Genomic DNA, 25,984 nt, shown 5'->3' on the forward strand with positions numbered 1-25,984 from the left:
ATGGAGATAGGAAAGGGCATTGGATCCTTGTTACTGCTGAATATTATCAAGCTATATCAGAAGAATAGTAAAAAATCAGAGGATCATGTGCTGTCTATTGGCAAAAACAATTACCATTCATACTGCGTAACAATTATAGCCAACACACAAATATTTACTCACCACATAAACTGGTGGGAACAAAGTCCATTCATTCCAATTGTCAATGATGTGAAAAAGCAAATTCATGTAGTTTAAAATTAAGCATTATCCAAAATAAATATTCTCATGGGAAAATTCCTAGACTACATATTTCCTTTCAAGTTTGAGTTGATTAAAAATAAAAAAATTGAAAATCCACTTATTTCAGCCCACTTTAGCTTCCCCTCCATATCTATTAGTTAACAAAAGATGACGTGGTTTAATTATGTCACAACCAATTTCCATGTCACCAAATACTATAAAATGAGAACCAACCCCATTACACCATCTTCTTCTCTTTCTTATTCTTCTTTGTCCTCCCCTTATCTTCCCAATACCACAAGCTATAGCTCCAACATAACCAGAACTCATCTCGGTCCACCTGAAAGCCATCAATTCTGGCAACCCATATCCACCATTGACTCATGAAAATGACCCAACCTTCACATGCTGCAAACACATCACCTTTCTCAATTGTCTCAGCCCTCTCCTTTTTGTTCCCCCCACTATGTCTCTCTTCATTCTGATCTGTTTTTCAATATTTATTCTTTTTCTACGTTCTTCTTTCTTATGCCAACATTGCTGCCCTGGCCCTCTATTTCTTTCAATACTTTCTTGCTTTCTAGCCACCAAGACACGGCAACATTGATGCAATAACAAAGGTTCTTGAAGAGGCATTGAAGGTCTAGGCAAGTGAGAATAAAGCACCAGAAGCTTGCAATGTGAAAAGGATAATAGTCCAAATAGAATTCTTGCAGAAGAATGTGACGGAGACATTGAGGAAGTACAAGCAGTTGGCAGAGGAAGAACTCACTGCCAATCATGATCAGGGGTGGATCCACACTTGCAACTGTACTGGAAAAATGTGTTGAGTTTTTTGTCTAATTCCACATCTAAGGACCATAATCCACTCCAAAACGCAGCTTGAGTTGTTGCTTTATGAGTCCAAATTGTTGTTTTTTTCCATATTAAACCCTAAATTATTTATATTTGGGAGAGATTTTCTATAACATGCAAATAAGTTGATCAAGGAGTGATTCCAAAAGATTAAAATCGGTCGAGCATAATTTTAAGGTGTATTTTTTTTTGAAATGAATGTGGTAAAAGTTGACTTTTTTTTTTTTTTTTGTCAATACTCCAATGCTTGTTCTTGGGCTTTAAATATAAGGCTCAAAATGCATTTTTATTGGCCCGATATTTTTTTTTTGCAGCTGTTTGACCCATTTGGCCCAAATCCTTTACAACTAGGGAAAAGTAGCACCTGGATTTGTTCATTTTGCACCCCAACAGCAGCAGCTTGCAGAGAACACTTGACACCCTCAAAGGCCGAAAAGAAAAGGTCCAGCTTGTATAGAAAGCTAACAGCAGCAGCGGTTTTGTTTTTCAGCTCTTGTTTGATAAGCATGCATACTTATTCTTGTTCAATCAGATCTGGACTTCTTGGGTCATTTCTGGCATAATTGTTCTTGTTCGATCAGCTCAGAGCTTCTAGGTTCTTGCCTTCAATCAGTTCCAGTCTCCTGGAGTTCGATCAGCTTGCAAAGCTCTTGTTCCTTGAAGTTGCAATCTTGCAGATGCAGAGAGGGAGTCAAACCTTTGACACCCAGAGAGCTAGCTCTTGAGTCTGGCTTTCTCTGATTCTCTCCTTATTTCAACAAACAACAGTGCTAACTGCTAACTGCTGTGTACTGATTCTCTTCTTCTCTTTCCTTCTTTCTTCTTCTTCTTCTTCTTCTTCTTCTTCTTTCTTGGTATGGTCAGAATTCGAAATTTTTATACTTTGATGAGTGATCACTCTAATAGCCTAATTACAGGAAAGCAAAGAAATTTTCTAGTAGCTTACATTCCTAAAATATAAGTTTTTTAGTAGCTTCCATTCGCAAACTGTGCTTTTATACTTACTAACCAAGTTTTTAGTCTTAAGAATTGTCATAAAATTCCAGACATAAATTTTTAATATTTATTTTGCATTGTAAGTAGAATCTTACGATCCTTCATTCAATCCTAGGATCTGATCCTGCAGACCCCTCCAAGCTCTAGTGATCAATCCTAAGCTAATCGCTTTTAGAAGCCAGCATCCTCTGGAGCAGAATTCAAGGTCGTGCTTGCCAATGACAATTTTTAGGAAACTTAATTTACACAAAACATCTCTCATATGGGTTGCGAATGGCAGCAACTAGAAAAGGATTACAGGTTGTATCACCAAGCAGCAGCAGGGGAGAAATGTTTTATATGTTGGTGAAAGAGAGGGAAGAAGATCCCAGAAAATGGAGGGGCTCTTTATTGCATTAAATGAGGGGCTCTTTTGCCACTTATCCATAAAATATCTCCTATAATAATCCAGTTAATTTTATTGCTATCTCCATCAATATAAAGGGTCCAAAGTGTGGTATATGAAATAAGGGGAACATTTTTTTAATTATCAAACTTAAAGGGATGCTTTTGTGATTTTCCCATACTTCATTTCTCATTATGCACTCTACATAGTCCAGTCAGCATAATAATTTTCCAGTATACCTCTACCTATGACTCCTTTTTCTTCTTCAGTAATTATCTCCATAAAAGGAGATCAAATAAAATACCAAGGCAGAAATTTGGGTATTGCCTGACCTTATAGAGTGTATCCAGAATAAGAAGATCCAACTGTCCAGCTCCAGTTTTTGAAATAACTGCAAAACCAGAAATCCCTCAACAAACAATAATTGGGAAAGGATAGTCCAACAAATGGACTTTTCTGTGACTTGAAAAGCTACTTATCAATTGACAAAGCACTTCCAACACTCTCACAGGAGCAAATAGTATTCAATTAATCTTGAAAATGGATGGCATAAATAGCAAGCCAGACTTAACAGTGTTATTGATGCACCAATATATAAATAAACTTACTGTTTTTTTTTGTGTTGAGGGGGAAAAAACGGGATGAAAATCATTTGAGGAACCACATCAAGAAACAGAAAGCAGAAAGTAGGTCCTCCATCCAGAGACAAAATAATACACAAACACACACATGTATACACACTACTCATCAATTTAAACATGAGAAACGGGATCAAAGATCACAGCATCCTTGGTCAACCAGGCACTGTAAATTGTCTGTGTGAAGAAAGTTAACTTTGGCATTTCTACAAACTGAATAATGGACTTTGAATGGATCTCCAGCATGTCTTGCTTTTTTTAGTCTAATGCAGTATAGCATCTGAGGCCATAGGTAATAAATACTAGCACTAATATGCAAAAGGACAACAGCATCAGTGACAAATTCAGTACAAATAAATCCGCAAGCAACATTAAAATGTCATTTGCTCGACAAAAAATCACCTCTTGACAGAAAAATGTCAGGTTCGAAATTATCTTCCATTGTTCACTAAAATGGTAGAAAAACTTGTAGCGTAGCAAAGCATAAGTTGGCTTCTGCTTTTCGAGGGCCATTTTTCAGTTAGTCAAGGAATCTATTTCCTTGACCAAAATTTTCCAGACAGTCCAAACATCAGAAAGCACAGAAAACATTATCCGGAAGCCATTAGCCACAAAACAGATCCTAAGGACAACCACAGGCAATTATCTTCCATTGTTCACTACAATGGTGAAAAAAACGTCCACCTAAGCAAAGCAGGCTTCTTGTTTTTGAGGGAATTTTTTCTGTTGACTAGGGGAGCTATTTCCTTGATCAAAATTTTCCAAATGATCCAAACATCAGAAAACACAGGAAACATTTTCTTCATTTTAACATTGCACCTCAAATCCCTTAATGAAAAGATGACAGAGACATAGATACCTTCTGGCAATTACTGTAAACCATTACTAACTGAAATGATTTTATCATGTACAGAAGATTTTACATGACTATTCCACTGAACTTAACCTAGTCAATATAGAGAAAAGCATGCATTGAAATAGATCTTTGGTCCACAACATTATGCAGTATTAATATGGCTACAAATAAATCTATGCTAACAAACTTTTTTATTAATGAATAAATATGTTAAGAGAAGATAAAGAAACAGTGCAAGGATAAGACAAACTCCTAAACAGAAAAACAAATGACTAACAAAAATAACAAAGAAAACATAAACAAGAGACTAATGATGGAGAAAAGGTCTCTAATCCTTCTACATATTAGCCAGAAACATTTTTAGAGAAATTAACAAAGTCAAGGCAGAAAACCTACCCTACTCCAAATAAGAACAGTGTAAGTAACCATAAGAAGTCTTCAATTGAATTCCAGGAAATAACCAAATCAACACAAAGAAGCACACTTCCAAAACATCCTCCTGTCCTTGGTATTTACAAAACCCTTAAAATGGAAGATTCTCTAAGAAGACAAATAAAAAAAAAAAATCAAATAAAGGATTCTGAATATGCCAAGAAAGAAACAATGTAAAAACACAAATAAGAAGTGATATCTCCACTCTGATAATAAAGTATACACATGCTTGGAGATGATGCTTTCTTTGGCCTTCTCCTGTATTAGTCCTGAGAATTGATTGTAAGGAGACCAGTCCAGGAAAATGCCTTAATTTTAGAGGGAATATTTGCATTTGGACAATTGCTCAAATGGGAGAAAAAACATGTTCAATAAAAGAAAGCATACAAGAATACAATTCCAACACCTTTTATCACTCCCGATGGAATAATAAAATGATGATCAAGAATATTCAACAATAGAACAGAGCACTAGTCTCCCTCTTGTTCAAATTCCAAAAAACAAGGAAATCCCAAGAAATGATAACACATGCTCTCTGAGCAAAAGAGGAGCATCCAAAGATCCTCCCAAAACCAAATCCTCTTACCATTACCACAGCTATGCCCCACATGAGGAAAAATGAGATGCAAAATCTTCCAAGGAACACCATGAATAATGTTGACACATGCTCCAGCATTCAATTCATTCACTTGATGCCAATACTATGAATAACCTTACACCAAAATGGATCTTGCTCCAAAGGGAAGCACAATAACCATTTTTTGCTAAGGAGATGTTCTTAGATGTCGAGGTCCCATCCCATGATGCAAACCCTCTTTACCTGTCTTACACGCCATCTCCAAACTAACTAAATGAACCATTATGCTATCACCTATCCTAGAGCATGCAAAACCTCTCATCAACTTTTCAAGATTGCAAGCTGCTTGAGAAGGAATCCTAAATAAAGTAATGTAATGCAAAGGAATGCGAAGGAGCAAGATAATTTAAGGAGTACAAGTGATTATGACAGTAAAGCTTTGAAGAGAGGGTTTCCAAAGAAGCAGTTTTAATTTTTGGTTTTTGATTTTTATCTATTTTTTTGTTTTCATTTTTAGAAGATTTTTTTGTCCCCATCTAGTTAGCATTTCCTTATCCGTTCTAGCAATATCTATTTTCTTAAAGATGTTTGATTTTTTTAAAAGTTTACACCAACCCAGCATCTGATGTTTCTAACCACCTCACTCGTACTCGGGCCTACTATCTCCTATAGACATCTCCTGTGTAACCACCTCTGACCAAGTCATAGGCTTGTGCACAAAGAGAATCCAATGGTGGGAAATGTAGAAGGCTGTAACTAGGGAGTACATAGGCTTGTGCCTAAGAATTGCAAACACAACTCAGTGCATCTAAAAGAGTCCAAGAACAAATACGAAGTCAAATAATTGGAAGACCCCAAAACACCAGATTGCGGAGTTTCTAAATCTAATTTACATTAATATTTCAAGTTATGAAGCACATAATGCACATGATTGTTCATCTACATTTGATTTAATATTTCTTGGTCACAAAAAAGCTGATTTCCAGAGTAAAAAGTCAATTTAAGAAACAGGAAACAGTTCTTTTCCAAAATACTATATCCCTATACAGTAGATGAGTAGAAAAAATAGTAAGGACATCCTACAATGCCTATCTTTTGGGGGCACTTCAAAATGAAATTCCTTTAAGAGACCACTACCTCTTTGTTCAGTGGATGTGTGAGTTGCAAATGCATATACATGGTATCACAAATATAGATAAACATCTTATGATCACCCACTGAATGAACTAAACTAAAACTCACCATATTCGGTAGTTGCAGGAAACCGTGAAACATCAGATATATAAGCTACCCTACATTTTTCACCAAAAAGAAAACCCAGTGAAACATAATCTTCCCCATGCATCACCTACATTGACAAATTGGAAGTGAGAAAGTAGGAAACAATGAGGGGGCAAAATCATCATAATGGAGACATAGATTAGAAGCAAGTAACTGGCAAAGGAACAAATTTGAGGCTTGATGCAACAAATGATTTCTCACTGTTGTTCTCAATTATCTTCCAGTCAAACTGTGCTACCCGTCTCACTTCTTGACCTTCTTTAAGTTTCTTCTTGACCAAGTATGGAAATTTTTCAGTAATGCTGTTTCAAAGATACAACCATACAAAAATAAGGTAAAGGCACAAGTTAACTTATGCATCAGATAAAGCAATAAATAAAGAAACAGTAATCATAAAGTCACATTACTATATCAAAAACAACTTTCCGCTTTGTAACATCAAGAATGAAATCCAATTAGGAAAATGTAGAAAGCATGCCACTTTCTACAAAATATTGAGACACATCATGAAAATCAGCCAAGTTCCAAATGATTAAACTAAATTTAATATTTTCTTTATACTAAACAGTAATTTAGTAATTCCACCCCATTAACTAGCAGGTATAAACAAAAAGACTAAAACATAACATAGATCAAAATATGAAAAACAGAAAAATAATATATACACACACACACACACACACACACATAAGCCTCCCCAGCCTACGAGAATTGGAACTTAGCTGCCTACATCTATATTCACCAAACCCCACATGAGCAGCCTCGTGCACTGGGCAACCTTTAGAATATTAAACTTACTGTTAGATGTGTTTTTCGTACCACTGGCCAGTGACCACAGTGCCGCCTCCACTACGACCTTGCTCTGGTTTCCTGCTGCCATTTCCTTTGCAGGGGGAAAGGATCCGGCCACTTGGAATAGACACACAAACCAGATCTGTTGCATCCACCACCGCTGTGATGCCATCGCCTCCCCCCCAAACGAGACTGTCCCTCTCTTGATCTCTACAGTCATGTCCACCACCAACAAGACTCCATCACCTTCCTGGAAATTAGATTCATCCCTCTCTCTGTCTCTCTACCAGCATGTACACCACCACCATGAATCTGCTACAACTGCTCATTCCCCCCAAACTGAATCCGTCCCTCTCTCACTCAGAGGTTGTCTGTGTGGTAAATCTCCATCGTGCACAGCCTCCATCCATCACCACTCTAATCTGTCTGCTGGAAAGATCTTCTCCCTCTCTCAATCTGTTTTTCTCTTCTCGAGTTTCATATCTTTCACTCTGATTTCTCATGATCTGGACCATCTCTCTCAAATCTCTTATCGCTTTCTGTGAATCTAGAAGACGTTTTGTGGGTAGGGCTATTGGCTGGTAGACAAGGTTTTGTTTCCATTTTGCAGACAAATCAATGCATTAAACTCTACATTCTGATTTCAAGACTCAAAACATTTTCAATTCTTGGATACACTTTAATTTTCAAAATTACTTATGCACGAGTCATGATTTTATCCTAGCTTTGAATGTTGAAACAGACTTTTAGCTTGCAAGCTTTAGATTTTTCAATTTCATTTTCGTGCATCTTTTTAAACGGACAAGGGTGGTCTAGGTTGGGTCATTCTAGACAGGATAGGGTTAAGAAGTCAGTACAAGAAACCAAGATTAGATTAGCAACTTGGAATATAGTGACGCTTATCAGCAAAAGCATGGAGAAAGTAGACACAATGATTAGAAGAAAAAACATTAATTTGCCTTCAAGAGACTAAGCAGGTAGAGGAGAAAGCTAGAGAAATTGTAAAATCAGGATTTAAACTTTAGTACACTGGAAAAGAAAAACATAAAAATGGGGTGGTAATCATTTTAGATAAAAACCTAAAAGATAATACGGTAGATGTTAAAAGAATAGGGGATAGGATCATAAAAATCAAGATAGCTCTAGGCCTAGATAGAATAAATGTCATTAGTGCATATGCTCCCCAACTAGGCTTACCAAAAAACCTTAAAAGACAATTTTGAGAAGATATGGATACTGGATAGTATCTTACAATGGACACTGAGGTCTGCAAAAACATTCAGAGGAGCTTATTCAAATGGACGCACTGGAAAGGACAATAAAGGTTGTGAGAGAATACATGGAGGCCATGGATATGGAGAAAAAATAAGCCCAGTAATATGATTTAGATTTTCCCATGCATAATAGTCGATGATGCACCTCAGGCGCGCTTGCTAGGCGCAAGGCGCATTGAGGCGATAAGGTTTGCGCCTCACAGAGGTTGAGGTGAGGTGACTTTTAAGAGAAGCAGTAAGGCACACTAAGGTGCAGCAACGCGCAAGGCACATTGAGGCATGCCTGACAAATGTTCAGATTATACTTTGTTTTTCTCTTCTCTTGTAATCTCAACCATCTGTTTTCTTTTTTTTTTCCCCTCTATTTTTTGCTGTTTTCATGGAATTGCTGCCACTTTTTCCTGACATATATACTATGCTGCTTTCAGGCTTCTTTCTTCTTTTCTTTTTCTTCTGGCCTGCTGTGCTGCTCTCAGTCAAAGCAGCAACCCCCCCAACCCCCCCCCCCCCCCCCCCGCTTTTTTCTATTGTTTTTTTTTTTTTTTTAATTTCTGTTTCTTTCCCAGAAATTTCTACTCTGCTGCTGCTTCTTCTTCTTCTTCTTCTGAACTGCTCTGTGCCACCTCAAGTTCTTTTTTTCCCCTTTCTCTTTGCAGCTTTATTGGGAAATTTTCCTGTAAGCACTTCTTTTTCTCAGCATTTCTGCTTCTGCGATCTGCAATTTCTGGCATCAGCCAGTGCCACACTACTGCTGCTTTCGCTGTTTTACTTTCCTTTTTTTTTTTTTTTTAATTTCTCTGCCGTTATTTGCTGCTTCTATTTTGTGGAACTTATGACATGAACATCACATGTTACTGAAAATTTGTGTTCTAGTATTCATTTTTATGTCCTAGTATTGAGTATTTTGATATTTTAAAATTCAAATATTAGTCCTAATGTGTTTATTACAATCAAGAATCCATTATGTAAGATATTTTACAGACAATTTTAATAAATATGGGCATCACCTCCATGAGGTGTGCACCTTCACCTCGTGCCGCACGCCTAGGCTCCAGGCAGCCTTGCGCCTCAGTGCGCCTTTGAACTTTTGACTACTATGTTCCCATGTCTTATAATTTGGTTATATTGCGTACCTACTTTAATAAAAGAGAAGAACACTAAATAAGTTTGAATGAGCAGAATAAAGGTCAAATAGACTTCTTCTTAACTAGGAAGCGGGATCGTTTATCATGTAAATATTATAAAGTTATCCCTGGTGAAAGTTTGACTACACAACATAGAGTCCTAGTAGTAGATATATGTACCGAAAAATGGAGGAGAAAAAGCAACATAAATCAATACAAGAGGACTAGGTGGTGAGGCTTGAAAGGAGAAAACAAAGTAAAATTTATAGAGAAAATGATCAAAGAGGGTGATTGGACAATAGGAGATAAGGTAGATGCAAACACTCTTAAGAAATATCTAGCTCTATTGAAAAGATAGCAACAGAGATTTTAGGTGAATCCAAAGGAAGATTCTCAGGCAAGTAAAGAAAGTTGATGATGGGATCAAGATGTCCAAAAATCCATAAAGACAATAAGAATCTGGTATAAATCATGGAAAAATTTAACAAATATAGTAAACCTTGAAAAATATTAAAAGATTAGAAAAGATGCAAAAAAAATCCATTAGTGAAACTAAACAAAATCTTATGATAATCTTTGTGCTAGACTAAATACAAAAGAAGGGGAAAGAGACGTGTATAAACTTCTTAGAGCTAGAAAAAGAAAGTGCAAATATTTAGGTAATATAAAATGTATGGAGGAGAATGAAAATGTCTTGGTTAAAAAATAAGACATAAAAGAGAGGTGGCGGAGATATTTTAATAAGATGTCTAATGAAAACCAATCGAAAGCTTGAACCTAGAAATGACAAATGAGGAAAAGACTAAAATTGTGAGATTTATTTGCAAAATTAGAGTTAGTGAAGTTAAGATGGCTTTAAAAAAATGAAAAGTAGGAAACCTGTAAGACTAGATAGCATCTTAATTGAAGTTTGAAAATGTTTAGGGAATAATGGAAGCATATGGTTAACTAATCTATTCAACGCTATAAACCAAGAAAAATGCATAAGGAATGGAATAAAAGCACGTTAATACCTATCTACAAAGAAAAGGTGATGTTCAAAATTGTAATATCATGGAATTAATTTTTGTGTCATACGATTAAATTGTGGTAAAGGGTAATTGAACAAAGAATAAGATTAGAAGCAAGAGCCTTAGAGAATCAATTTCATTTATTCCTAGGTGATCAACAACAAAAGCTATTTATCATTAATGGAAAATTATAGGAAAAAAAGAAGAGGAACTTGCATTTGGTTTTTATTAACCTAGAGAAATCCTATGATAGATAACCTAGGGAAGTTCTAATGTGGGTTTTAGAAAAGAAAGGAGTATGCAATAGATATGCTAGTTCATAAAGGATATATATGGTAGAGTAAAGATTAGCATTAGGATTGTAGGAGGGGTCTAAAGAATTTCCAATCACAATAGGTCTACATCAAGGTTCTACCATGAGCCCATATATTTTAACTTTAGTGATTGGTGAACTCACTAAAAATATCCAAAACGAGATCCTATGGTGTATGTTGTTTGCAAATGATATTGTTTTGATTGATGAAAGTAGGAGTGTGGTAGAATCTACATTAGAACTACAGAGAACAACTTTAGAGTCTAGAGGTTTTAGGATAAGTTTCTATAAGACATAATATAAGAAATGCAATTTCAGCCACATAGAGAGGAATATCTGAGATAAGATTAAACTTGATAATCAGGAAATAAATAGCACTAGTAGATTTTGAGAACATTATATCATCCACAAACTGAGACGGAGAAACCACAAACCCCTTGCTCCCCACCCCAATCCCACTCACAGACCCTCCACAATCCAGTAAACAAATCTACTCATAACATCTATCACAAAAACAAACAAAAAGGAAAAGGGAGGGAGAGAGATAGAGGGAGAGAAATTCCTTACATAATCCCCTTCGAAGCCCTAAACCAAGTTTTTAACTCTCCATTAATGATAAGAGACAAAGAAACATTAGAACACTTCTCTCATCCATGACCACCACCTTTCACCAAACTCCTTCCTCAAAAAAGATTTTATCCCCTCATCCATGACCGCCACCTTTCACCAAACCCCTTCCTCAAAAAGATTTTATGATGGAAGTTCTAACTTACGAGGTCATAAGCCTTTTCAAAGTCAACTTAGAAAACAACCTCCTTATCTTTTCTTCTATGAACATACTCATCAACCTCATTTGCTACTAAAGTAACACCTTCGATCTGCCTATTCCCCACAAAAGTACTTTAAGCCTGCAAAATAGTATCTCCCATCACAAATTTCAGCCATCACCTAAAACCTTTGCAATGATCTTTTACACACTAATCAATAGACTAATAGGACGAAACTTTGCAACTTTAATAGACCTATTCTTCTTATGCACAAAGCGATGAAAGTTAAGCTAATGCTGTTAGCCAAAATTCCATTAAAAAGAAATTCATTGAAGACATTCATATAATCCCCTCTAACCACATCCCAACAGTCTTGAAAAAAATCCATATTAAACCAATCCAAACATAGGGTCTTATCCTTCTCCATCATAAACACAACTGCCATAACCTCACTTTCCTCAAACGGCTGTTCCAACCACCTCATCTAATCTCTAGAACTTCACCCCAACCTCTCATGCATAGGCCCACAAACATCCTCCTCAATAACAAAATAGCAAAAAAAAGAAAATTGTATTCTCCTCATAAATCAAAAAATAGTGGTAACCTCTTCTCTCCTTAACTTTGATGCCATGATCAAATTACTTCTCCTCTTACCAATAGCCAATCTATGGAAAAATTTTGAACTACAACCACAATCAAATTCAATGAAAATTCACTCACTTCTAAGTATGATCTTAACCTTCCCTACCCATTTAAACTTCGTCTTTTGCCTCTAACTTAATTCCCTAAAAGTCGCCTCCTCTAAGTCTCTAACTCATTAATCAGCTTTACCCTCTTCACCTTATCACACTCCTAAAGACCCCCTTCTTCTTCTTTCCTATCCAACAAATTAAGCTCACCTAAAACGCTGTTTTCTTAGCCTTAAAATCACCAAATAATTAGATATAATTCCAACAATGCGTCTATGTGTGCACACATCCATATATATAACTCCACATTTTGTTTGACAAAAATACAATTCCATCTTGATACGTTATTACAATAAGAAAAAGTTTATGATTGGTCCCCTTAACTATGCTAAAATCCTTGATTGACCAATTAAACAATGCTTAGTTACTACTTCACATTTTTATAGTTGGCAACCCCTCCTCACTCCCACTAATTCTCATCAGTCTTTCCATATCTTCATCTTCAACTTAATACGCGCACTTTAGCCATGCTCAAGATGATTGAACCATGCAAAGCAATGGTGAAATCAAATTTATTTAACTTTAGTCTCATGCCTTAGTTGTATCATGAAGTTAAAAAAACAAAAAAACAAAAATAAATAAATAAATAAATAAAAACAGGCATAGAATACTGTCTTTGCAACCTCAACAAAATATTGAACAGCTCAGCTCTATAAGGATTCAATTCAAAAAAAGCCTCTAAACCCATAACATTCAACTGAACTCTCAACCCTACATTGATCATAGCCACAGTCATCATTAGGACATCAATAGCATAAATCTTGGATGCTTCATAATAATAATTCCAAAGTATGAGTAGAAAAAAGAAAGTGGTTAAATGATTCATGAAAATATAGGTCATAAATCTTGGATGTTATAGTAATTCCAAAGTATGAGTAGAAACTAGAAAGTGGCTAACTGATTCATCAAAAGATGTTAGTTACATTCAGTTGAGAAAGCTACAATATACCTATGCATTGAATGCTGAGTAAGGTAAATGGGAGTAGGACTGATATCATTGGTAGGACTATATGGTTGCACGGCACGTATATCATCCAGACCAAGAACTGCATCAGCATGTTCATGAGTCAAAATTATCTGCAGTTCATACAACAATTAGTTTCTTACCTCACCCAACAATGGTGTTTCAGTTAGCAAGAATAATGATAAGTGTCAAATAAAAAAATGAATTATTCTAGGAAATAAAAAGGCATAATGAAAAATGTAATATATCATTATACTCACAAATACAAATTGTAATTGCACAATTAAAACAAAAAATAAAAAGGAAATTACTTTAGAAAATCTTCAAGCCAGTAAAAGAAAAATACTCATATAAGCATTGCAGTCATAATCAATTTTTTATGTTCTTCCTATGACTCAATAATGACGATGAAATCTTTATCAGCGCGATAATATTCAAAGAGGTAAATTTTTTCTCCCAAAGGATAGTAAAATGGTAAAAGTCCGCCTTACAATAATGGTCATGGTTTTGTTATCACAAGCACAACACAATGGGTAATGGTTACATCTGAATTCAATTTTCACATTAACAAACTCATAAAAGAATCTATAAATTCACATGTTTTAAACCCAAAAACACAAAGACAAGAGCTTTAAATGATTGTTCGACAAAAGTTTAATTAATCAACGCATAACTTATGCAAGTATTGAATGTTATACAAGATTTTTTACCTGCTACCGCTTTATTTTTTAGTTTTCACTACTTTTTTAATTAAATGATTGTTTTTCTTAATAAGAAAAGAAGATTTTTTTATATAAACACAACAAAGAAGATGATTTCACTAGAAAAGGAAGAATGTACAAAAAGGAGAATAGAAAATCTTCATACCCAAAAAAAGGGGAAAAAAAAAGTAGAAATAACAAAGAAGAAACAACAATCAAACCAACAAAGGTAGCCCTCTTGGATGTCAAAGAATCTCCCTCCTTTAAAGCAACCAGAAACACACCAGAACGTTGCTAAGTAATGAATCGTGTTCCATAACAAGGGAATATTCAACTTCTTCCCAGTAAACATACATGCACTATTTTTTTAATAGAAAAAAAAAAGTCATTAGATAAAGATAGAATTTACAAGCAAGAGAGAGGACATCTCCTTAACGAAGTCTAATAATCCTCAAAAAAAGCAAAAAGAAAATTTCAAAAATAAACAATGACAAAAAACTCACGACACCCTAAGAAGAGGCCTCCAATCGCACTGAACTTTTGAAACACACATTCCCTTGAAATTTTCATAGCCCATACGCCATAAGAAGCCATAAATTGAATCTTTTCCAAAACCAAGAATTCAAAGAACGATTTACAAGAATAGACTCCCGAAGAATCCAACAACCAATAGTGGCTATCATTTTCGAAGGATACCCTACAATTATTCAACAGAATCAATAAAGAAGATAATAGTTTCCTTATCATTCAAGGCTCTCCAGAAATGGAATTCCCAATAGAGCAAAGGACCGTCCAAGTCTACTCTAAATGAAGAAATGGGATCATTTTGCCCTGAGCTCAATCAAAAAAAAGAGGAAAGGAGGTGGACAAAACAACATTCCCCATCTATAGGTTTTTCCAAAAATGGATATTACAACCCTTACCCAGAACAAATTTAGTATAGGGAATAAAGAGAGGATGAATCGAAGATATAGTATAGAGACCCAAAGAATTATAGTAATTAAATAATAAAAGAAAGGAGAGAAAATGATTTTTCAAAAAAGGAGTTTTAGTAGGGTCTCGTCGACGAGTGCAGAGTGCTCGTCGATAAACAGGCTTCTTGGGCTCATCAACGTGGACGCGTGTCTCGTCAACGAGACATTACAAAAGGACTGATTTCAGGGCCTAAAACTCGTTGACGAGGAGCAAGTGTTCGTCGACGAACTCCCTTCATGGACTCGTCGACGAGGTAACATGTCTCGTCGACGAATCTGTGTTTTATACATATGTCAAATTCGGGTTTTAGCGAAGGAATTTCATGCAAGGTTTTCTCTCTCCCTCTCTAAAACATCTTCCCCTCCTCTCTAGATTTTTGACTTCATCCAACGCCGGTTCGACGATCGGAAGCCGCCACGCTACTCCTGGGAAAATTCTCTTCAAATTTACTGGAATAGTTCATTGGTTAGGCCAACTTGGGCACCATCCCAAAATCGGGGTAAGTTAGTTATTCTGAGTTTTATAAGGTATTTGGTGTTTCTGGAATGAGAAAAATGCTTTAGATAGAATAATACTGAAGTGTTACTAGAAAAAATGCAGTTTCAGGGTGTTAAGCTAGGGAACATATGGGTGTAGGTTTGGGATATTTTGTGGGCTCCTCAGCAAGTCAGATAAGGGGATAAATTAAGTCAGCCTTTTTCATGAAATTATTTATTATTATACAGCATTTATTTCAGGAAAGTATGTATGATATAGAACTATGTTTGGGAATACTGTTGTAGAATAGGAAAATGATTTGAATACATTTTATATGGAAATATTATTTCAGAGTAAATTATGAGTTTATAAGGCTATGTGCATTTGTGTGGCATGAGTATAACATTTCCATGAAAATTATGTTATATTGAAATATTATGATTTTTTTTTCAAGACAAGCATGTTATAGCAGTTTTCAGGAAAACCATAAAAACAGTAAACAAACTATGATTTTAAGATTATGTTAAATAGTGCAAGAGTTATGTTTATTACATTATGAATTATGCCGGCGTAAACGCCATGATTTTACGTTATGAATTATGCAGGTGTAAATGCCGTGATTTTACATTATGAATTATGTTGGCGTAAAAGTCATGATTTTACGTTATGAATTATGCCGGTGTAAATACCGTGATTATGTATAATATGTAAGAAATCATGAAATATGTTTATGTCAAATATTACTCTGAATTATGAAACGGCTATGTTTTAATATGGAATGTATTATATGTTATTAAAACCCGGATAACTTAGTTCAGTTTTATGAAGCACGGTACCGTAACTATATGTTCACGATTATGAATATGTTAGTGCTACCACACATCTTATGTAGAGTGTGGGAGATGGCGGTCGATGTGACTTTATGGGAGTATCGTAGTTCCCCTGGTGGTCTGGCACAGGTGGAACATGTTCATCGTACATACACACCTATGTTTGACTTAGCATAGTCGGCCAGCCATTGCTACATCCCGCCTTCGGGCCGCACAACCCTGTCATATGAGGGTAAGACATGACAATAGCTAACTAACTATCTATCCTCGATAATAATTCAAGTATGATACGATTATATAAATTGATTTTCCAAGTATAGAAATTTAGTATGTTAAGCTATGTTATGATAAACCATGTTTTATTCAGATATGATACCACTGTTACACCAGTTATGAATTATGTACTGTTTATATGTATATCACGAAAAATACTCATGTTGTCACATACTGATATTAGTTTATCTCCCTTACTGAGAGGTGTCTCACCCTAGCATTACAAATATTTCAGGAAATCCAGGTAGGAGGGTGGATAGAGTCCCGCACCAGTAAAAGTGGACTGAACTACCCTGTCTATAGGGTAAGTGGGTGAGCTAGGGTCAAATGGATTTATGGGTTATGACCCTTGGATACTTTTTGGTCTTTTTGGGATGTATGCATATGTATATGACAGATTTAGTAAAACTCTGGTATGGTTTCTGATGTTTTAAGGCATGTATGTAATTTTATATTTCCCGCTGCTTAGGTATCAGAGTTGTATGACAAGCATATCCCTGGTACCCATGGGTCCAGGTTGATCACAACTATGACAGTTTAGCAGGATATCAGAGTTATTATGTATGTTGTTATATAGAAAAAAAATATATAGTAAAATAGGCAAGTCATTACAGTTTGGTATCATAGCTTAGGTTGCTAGGTTCCGTAAACTCTAGAGTGCAGCGGAAACAATACCAGAGTATAGGAAAAAGATTTGAAGTTTTGTTTTGCAGTTGGAGGCAGGACTTCCGTGATGGTTTTTGTGTCTTTCCTGGGGTGACGATTTTAAAAAAGTCATAGTAAACTATTGCCAAGTTGTGTTTCTGAAGTGTAGAATTGAATCTTGAATTAAGATAGGGATGTCAAGGTAGAGGGATAATATGAGTTTTGGTTACATATATAAATTTTAAGGATGGGATCCTTAAGCTATGTTTATTATCTTTTTAGGATAGACCCGGGTAGTGGCAGTGCTCATGCGAGCGCTAGTGAGGATGCAGGGCCCTCAGGCGCAAGCGGAGCTGATTCAGATGTGGTATTACGCAGTGTGGGTCAACAGGTTATAGATGAGATTGCACGGAACTCCAGAGAGCAGGGAGGCCTGTCTGCAGACCACAGGTGCACGATAGAGAAATTCACAAAGATGAATCCTCGGGCATTTTCAAGAGGAGCAGATCCTGCAGTCGCCGAAAACTGGATGCAGGAAATAGAGAAAGTTTTTGCAGTGCTACATTGCACGGAAGAGTAGAGGGTCTTATTTGCCACCTATAAGCTGACAATAGAGACTAAAAGATGGTGGACTGCGGTGAAACTATTGGAGAAATAAAGGGCGGTGCCTATAGCTATGACTTGGTGCCGATTCAAGGATTTGTTCTTTGACAGATACTTTCCAGCCACTACTAGAGAGGCCAAAGTGGAGGAGTTTCTGAATTTGAAACAAGGACAGCAAACAGTCTAGCAGTACGCGGAGAGGTTTATAGAGTCCTCCCGCTTCGCCCCGTACATCATACCCGATGAGGCAAAAAAGACAAGACAATTTGAAAGAGATCTGAGACGAGAAATTTATAAACAGGTAGCAGGGTTAAAAGTGTAGGACTTTGCTGAGTTGGTAAATAGAGCAATTGTGGCAGAGGCTAGTGAGCAGATGGGTGCAGAGGAGCAGGCACAAAAGAAGAGGTCCACACCTTCAAGTTTTCAGCAAGGATCTAGTCGGGGCCCGTGTAGAAGAGGTAATTATGGCAGGGGACAGAGGCAGGAGATGAGGGGTCATGAGGTTCAGGGTATGCAGATCTACCCTTTTTGTCAGACATGTGAAAAGAGACACTTGGGAGAGTGTCGAGTAGGGAGAGGCGTTTGCTATTGCTGTGGTGTACCGGGACATTTAATACAAGATTGCCCTACACCATCTGGTACCGCACCTGCTCCCCGACCGCATCGAGGAGGTTATCAAGTGCCTCGTGGAGGCTAGTAGAGGAATGTAGCCCCAACGAGGGTCTATGCTTTGACGCCGGGAGAAGCAGAGGCAGCAGACGACGTCGTGACAGGTACCTTTACTGCTTTTATTGTATTAAGCTATTGTTTTATTTGATACAGGTCTCACCTACTCTTTTGTGTATGCGGGATTTGTTAAATTGTCGGGTGTTGAGACACAGTTATTAGATATTGAATTGTCAGTAGCAACAGCGACAGGGTTAGTGGTAAGGTGTCGTAGGGTGCTCAGGGGTTACCTAGTAGAAATTCAGGAGAGAGTATTACCAGCCGACCTAATTGTGCTAGATATGCATGGATTTGATGTAATATTGGGTATGGACTGGCTGACTACTAACCATGCTAGTATCGATTGTCATCTAAAAGAGGTGATTTTCAGACCACCACGAAAGTCAGAATTCATATTTATGGGATTGCCGGTGCAATCCCCACCTCAGTTAGTGCCATCCATGCAGGCGAGAAGACTACTTTTGGATGGATGTCAGGGGTTTATGGCTTATGTAAAAGAGGTGACGGAAAATGAATTAAAACTTGTCAGTACACTAGTGGTTAAGGAGTTTCAAGACGTATTTCCAGAAGAATTACCTAGGTTGTCTCCCGACCGCAAGATAGATTTTACCATCGACTTACTTCCAGGGACGGCACAGATCTCTAAAGCTTCTAACCAAATGGCTCTAGCAGAATTAGGAGAATTAAAAGATTAGTTGCAGGATTTATTGAATAAAAGGTTTATTAAACCTAATGTATTACCCTGGGGAGCTCCAGTTTTATTTGTGAAGAAAGACGAATCTATGAGAATGTGTATAGATTACAGAGAAATAAATAAAGTAACAATTAAGAACACATATCCTCTACCCCATATAGACGACTTATTTGATCAGCTACAGGGTACACGAGTCTATTCCGAGATCGACCTTAGGTCAGGTTATCACCAGGTGAAAGTTAAAACTGAAGATATTTCAAAGACAGCTTTCAGGACCAGGCATGGGCATTATGAATTTCTAGTTATGTCATTTGGTCTGACAAAGGCTCCTACTGTATTCATGGATTTGATGAATAAAATCTTTCACCAGTATTTGGATCAGTTCGTTGTGGTTTTCATTGATGACATACTGGTATACTCGAGGAGTTTTAAGGAGCATGAGATGCACCTAAGGCTAATACTTCAGATGCTCAAGGAAAAGAAATTGTACGCCAAGTTTAGCAAATGTGAATTCTGCTTGGAGAAAGTTACATTTTGGGGGCATGTTATATAAAGGGATGGAATTTCTATAGATCCCAACAAGATAGAGGCAGTTGTGAATTGGGTCAGACCGAGGAACGTACAGGAAGTTAGGAGTTTCTTAGGACTAGTAGGTTATTACTGACGGTTTATAGAGGGATTCTAAGTATTATCAAGGCCTCTGACACGACTAACCAGAAAGAATGTTAGGCTTGAATGGGACGACAGTTGTAAGCAGAGCTTCTAGGAATTGAAGCAAAAGCTCATCACAGCACCAGTATTGACTATTCCATCGGGAGGCGATGGTTACGTGATCTACTATGACGCGTCTTTGAGGGGGCTCGAATGTGTATTGACGCAACAAGGCAGAGTAATAGCATATGCCTCTAGACAATTGAAAGAATATGAAAAGAATTATCCCTTCCACAATCTAGAATTGGCTGCAGTGGTTCATGCATTGAAGATTTGGAAACATTATCTGTACGGAGAGAGATGTGAAATATTTTCAGATCATAAAAGTTTAAAATACTTCTTCACGCAAAAGGAGTCAAATATGCGGCAAAGAAGATGGTTAGAGTTCATCAAGGATTATGATTGTACCATCAACTACCATCCAGATAAAACAAATGTGGTGACTGATGTGCTTAGCCGAAAGTCCATGATAGCAGCATTGTCAGCAGTGGAAATTCAGCACTTGATCCAGATAGACTTGGAGAGGCTTGGCGTGGAGTTAGTAGAGAGTGATTCCCAGGCATTGATTGCCAACCTGGTGGTGCAGCCTACGTTATATCAAAAGATAAGAGCAGCCCAGAAGAATGACGTAGAGTTAACAGAGTTGATAGAGAAGTTACAGGACGGACAAGGAGAGGAGTTCAGTAATTCTGATGATGGAGCTCTGAGGTTCCGTACCAAGCTGTGTGTGCCTATAGATGTGGATATCAGAAGGACAATCCTTGAGTAAGCTCACAGATCCTTATACACAGTTCATCCGGGCAGCACTAAAATATATAGGGATCTGCGAGAGTATTTCTGGTGGACCGGTATGAAGAGAGAGATTGCTGAATTTGTGCAGCAGTGTTTGACGTGCCAGCAGGCAAAAGCCGAGCACCAGAGGCCGGCGGGCCAGCTACAGCCACTTTTCATTCGAAAGTGGAAATGGGATCACATTTCTATGGACTTTGTGACGGGTTTACCGCCGGTACAACAGGGGCAGAATGCTATTTGGGTGGTCATAGATCAACTGACCAAAACCGCTCACTTTATTCCTATTAAAGTCAACTACTCCATGGACAAACTGGCAAAAATATATATTCAAGCAATAGTACGATCACATGGTGTGCCATTGTCTATAGTATCAGACCGAGACCCACGTTTCACGTCAGGGTTTTGGAGGAACTTGCAGGAAGCTCTGAGATCTCAGTTGTCATTCAGCACAACATTTCATCCTCAGACAGATGGGCAGTCAGAGAGGATGATTCAGATATTAGAGGATATGTTATGGGCATGTGTGCTGAATTTTGGGGGTAGTTGGACCCAGTATTTTCCGCTGGTAGAGTTTGCATACAATAACAGCCATCAGACCAGCATTGACATGGCACCTTACGAGGCGTTATATGGTAGGAGATGTCGTTCTCCTTTATACTAGGATGAGGTAGGTGAGAGGCGAGTTGTAGGACCAGAAATAGTGTAGTAGGCATATGATAAAGTCCATCTTATTAGAGACAAAATCAGTGCAGCTCAAAGTCGGTAGAAAAGCTATGCAGATAATCGCAGCCGGAAATTGGAATTCGAAATAGGAGACCATGTATTTCTGAAAATAGCGTCATTGAAAGGTACTATAAGGTTTGAGAGGAAGGGTAAGCTGAGCCCTAAGTTTATTGGCCCTTTCGAAATACTTGAGAGAGTGGGGTCAATTGCTTACCAGCTAGCGTTACCACCGATTTTATCCAAAATACATGACGTGTTTCATGTTTCTATGTTAAACAAATATGTCCTAGATCCTACACACGTGATCAATTATGCAGGGATAGAACTCAGAGATTCACGGGTTTTTGAGGAGATACCAATGCAGATCTTAGACAGGAAAGAACAGGAATTGCATAATAAGAGAATTTCATTAGTAAAAGTCTTATGGAGGAATCATGCGATGGAAGAAGCTTCATGTGAGCTTGAGGAAGAAATACGACAGAAATACCCGTATCTATTTTAGTGGGGATCAGCAGTAATCAAGAAAAGATGCAGGTAAGTATGTTAAGTATCTTTTGTGCAGGTTAGTTAATACATATAATAATTTTCTCTTAGTAGATAGTGTTTTGGTTTTGGGGGAATTTTTCTTTTATGTATTTGTAATCTCCTAGAACCCTAATGTAATCACGGTATTCCTCCGCCACAAGTGAGAGTACGTAATAAAAGAAGTAGCCCATTTTCCTCAAAGGATAGTGTTCTACAGATAGTAAATTTCTAGGACGAAATTTTATAAGGAGGGGAGAATGTAGAGACCCGAAGAATTATAGTAATTAAATAATAAAAGAAATGAGAGAAAAGGATTTTTCAAAAAGGGGGTTTTTGTAGGGTCTCGTCGACGAACAAGCTTCTTGGGCTCGTCGACGTGGACGTGTGTCTTCGTCGACGAAACATTACAAAGAGGGTTGATTTCAGGGCCTGAAACTCGTCGACAAGGAGCAAGTGTTCGTCGATGAACTCCCTTCATGGACTCGTCGACGAGGTGACGTGACTCGTCGACGAATCTGTGTTTTATAAATAAGTCAAACTCGGGGTTTCAGCGAAGGAATTTCATGCAAGGTTTTCTCTCTCTCTCTCTTGCTCTAAAACGTCTTCCCCTCCTCTTTAGATTTCTGGCTTCATCCTTCGTCGGTTCGACGATTGAAAGCAGCCACGCTACTCCTAGGAAGATTCTCTTCAAATCTGCCGGAGTAGTTCGTTGGTTATGCCAACTTGAGCACCATCCCAAAATCTCGGTAAGTTAGTTATTTTGAGTTTTATAAGGTATTTGGTGTTTTTGAACTAAAGAAATATGATTTCAGAGTAAATTATAAGTTTATAAGGCTATGTACATTTGTATGGCATGAGTATAACATTTCCATGAAAATTATGTTATATTGAAATATTATGAATTTTTTCCAAGACAAGAATGTTGTAGCAGTTTTCAGGAAAACCATAAAAACAGTACAGGAAATATGGTTTTAAGATTATGTTAAATAGTGCAAGAGTTATGTTTATTACGTTATGAATTATGTCGGCGTAAACGTCATGATTTTACGTTATGAATTATACCAGTGTAAATGCTGTGATTTTACGTTATGAATTATGTCGACGTAAATGCCATGATTTTACGTTATGAATTATGTCGGCTTTGATGCTGTGATTATGTATGATATGTAAGAAATCATGAAATATGTTTATGCCAAATATTACTTTGAATTACCAAACAACTATGTTTTTAATATGGAATGTATTATATGTTATCAGAACCCAGATAGCTTAGTTCAGATTTATGAAGCACAGTACCGTAGCTATGTGTTCACGATTATGAATATGTTAGTGCTACCACACATCTTATGTAGAGTGTGGGAGATGACAGTCAATATGGCCTTATGGGAGTGTCGTAGTTCCCCTGGTAGTCTGGCACAGGTGGAACATACCCATCGTACTTACACACCTATGTTTAACTTAGCATGGTCAGCCAGCCATTGCTAGGTACCGCCTTCGGACCGCACAACCTTGTCATGTGGGAGGTAAGACATGACAATAACTAACTAACTATCTATCTTGGGTAATAATTCAAGTATGATATGGTTATATAAAATGATTTTCCAAGTATTGAAACTTAGTATGTTAAGCAATGTTATGATAAACCATGTTTTATTCAGATATGAGAGTACTATTATACCAGTTATGAATTATGTATAGTTTATATGTATATCACAAAAAATACTCATGTTGCCACCCACTAATATTAGTTTATCTCCCTTACTGAGAGGTGTCTCACCCCAACGTTACAAACATTTCAGGAAATCCAGTTAGGAGGACGAATAGAGCCCCACAACAGTAGAAGTGGACTGAGCTACCCTGTCTATAGGGTAAGTGGGTGAGCTAGGGTCAGATGGATTTATGGGTGATGATCCTTGGATACTTTTTAGTCTTTTTGGGATGTATGCATATGTATATGACAGATTTAGTAAAACTCTGGTATAGTTTCTGGTGTTTTATGGCATGTATGTAATTTTATATTTCCCGCTGCTCAGGTATCAGAGTTGTATGACAAATATATCCCTGGTACCCATGGGTCCAGGTTGATCACGACTATGATAGTTTAGCAGGATATCAGAGCTATTATGTATGTTGTTATATAGAAATATATATATATATATATATATATAGTAAAATAAGCAAGTCATTACATATAGCATTCCATGGATTTTCAAAAGAGCATCTAAAACCCAAATTATGCCACAATGAAGAAACGTCTAGTGGGAACCATCGGAGCCACTTAGCCAAAAGATTCGTGTTTCTAGACACCAAATTTCCAAGACCCAAACCACCCTCCCTTTTAGTCCTACAAACCACCTCCCAACTCACCAAATGATCCCTAGAGCCTACTACCCCTGACCAAAGAAAATCTCTCATAATTCTCTAAATCCTACTAGCGACTCCCATTGGTATTTTAAATATAGAAAGAACATACAACGGAATACCAGAAATACAAGCCTAAATTCGAGTAATCCTCCCTCCCAAAAAAAAGGGCTCCCTTCCACCCATCTAAACACTTGGACACTCTCCACCATAGGATCCCAAAAACTGGATGATCTAGGATTACCTCCCAAAGGGACCACTAGATAGGGCAACGGCCAACCCAGCTCAGCCCACCTAACTTCCATGGCTAAATCCCTAGCAGGCTCTACAGGCACGTCAATAGTTGTAATACCACTCTTACCCAAGTCAATTTTAAGCCCCAAAAGCCTTTCAAAGATTTTAAGGAGCCCCAAAATATTAATGAAAGAAGGCTTATGATGCTCCAAAAAAAAGATAGTATCATCCACAAAAAAAAGGGGCGACACCATGATCTCCTCCCTACCCACTTTAAGGCCTTTCACTAAACCTCTATCACAGCCTTTTCTACCATTCTACTCAAAACATCACCCACTAGCACAAACAAGAACAGAGAAAGAGGATCTCCTTGTCTAATCCCCCACGTGGCCTTGAACCAAGATTTGGGCTTACCATTTACTATCACCGCAAAATTCACATTGGACATACAAACTTTCATCCATCTGCACCATCTCTCTCCAAACCCCTTCCTCACTAAAATCTTATCCATAAAGTTCGAACTTACTCTATCGTAAGCTTTTTCAAAGTCCAACTTAAAAACAAGCCCCTTTTTCTTCCTCCCACCTCATATTCTCAACGGTTTCATTCACAATCAGGATTGCATCCACAATCTGTCTACCCCCACCCCCCCCCCCCCCAACAAAAGCACTTTGGGCCTTAGAATTAGTCTGATCAAGCACCCCACTTAACCTTTTAGCTAGCACTTTGGCATTTATTTTATAAACACTCGAAACTAGACTAACAGGTCTATAGTCAGAGTTCTTGATAGACCTACTTTTCTTAGGCACCAAGTTATAAACGTAGAATTAATAATCTTACTTAAAATCCCACCGCCCAACAATCTTGACAAAAAGCTAAATTAAAACCATCTAGCCTAGGAGCTTTATCGCTCTCCATCCCAAAAATTGTAGCCCTAACTTCCTCTTCCTAAAAAGGTCTCTCTAACCAAGTTATCTTATCAATAGGCAAAGGATCCCATTCTAAGCCTTCCACCATCGGTCTACTCTCATCCTCTTCAATATATAGATTATTACAAAAATCAATGATCTCAAACACAATAACAATAGGATCCGAGATAATAACCTCCCAATCCACCTCCAATTCCCTAATCAAATTCTTCCTCATTTTTCCTTTGCCTGTCCAATGGAAAAATTTAGAATTACAATCACCATCTCTAACCCATCTAAACTATGTCTTCTGCCTCCAAGTTCTCACATCCTAAAAAATTAGCTCTTCCAATCCGTTCTTCAAAGAAACCTTTTTAACCTCTTCCTCCCCAAAATGGATCACTCCTTCCTTTCTATCCAACTCTTCCAACTCTCCTAGAATAATAAACATTTTAATCCTAATTTTTACATACACCTCCCTATTTCACACTTAAATATTTTCTTTCAACCTCTTCAACTTCTTCATAAATCTAAACCCCTCCAAGCCCCTTTCCACTTCCTCACTCCACGA

At 37.3% G+C, this 25,984-nt stretch overlaps 1 protein-coding gene across 3 annotated transcripts in view; it reads right to left on the reverse strand.

The window, feature by feature from the left end:
• Positions 1 to 25,984, reverse strand: part of LOC131144895 (putative hydrolase C777.06c) — a 72,901-nt gene that overhangs the window by 20,800 nt on the left and 26,117 nt on the right. For 2 of the 3 annotated variants that reach the window (XM_058093830.1, XM_058093831.1), the window contains exons 3-6: positions 13,221 to 13,348; positions 6,397 to 6,544; positions 6,204 to 6,309; positions 2,791 to 2,849 (exon numbers count right to left, since the gene is read on the reverse strand). In XM_058093830.1, coding sequence (XP_057949813.1) covers positions 2,791 to 2,849; positions 6,204 to 6,309; positions 6,397 to 6,544; positions 13,221 to 13,348 — 441 coding nt within the window. Of the gene's footprint in view, positions 1 to 2,762; positions 2,850 to 6,203; positions 6,310 to 6,396; positions 6,545 to 13,220; positions 13,349 to 25,984 lie in introns of all 3 variants that reach the window. The other variant, XM_058093832.1, reaches the window with a different exon arrangement.

The sequence above is a fragment of the Malania oleifera genome, chromosome 12 (assembly GCF_029873635.1).
Source record: "Malania oleifera isolate guangnan ecotype guangnan chromosome 12, ASM2987363v1, whole genome shotgun sequence".
NCBI lineage: Eukaryota > Viridiplantae > Streptophyta > Magnoliopsida > Santalales > Ximeniaceae > Malania > Malania oleifera.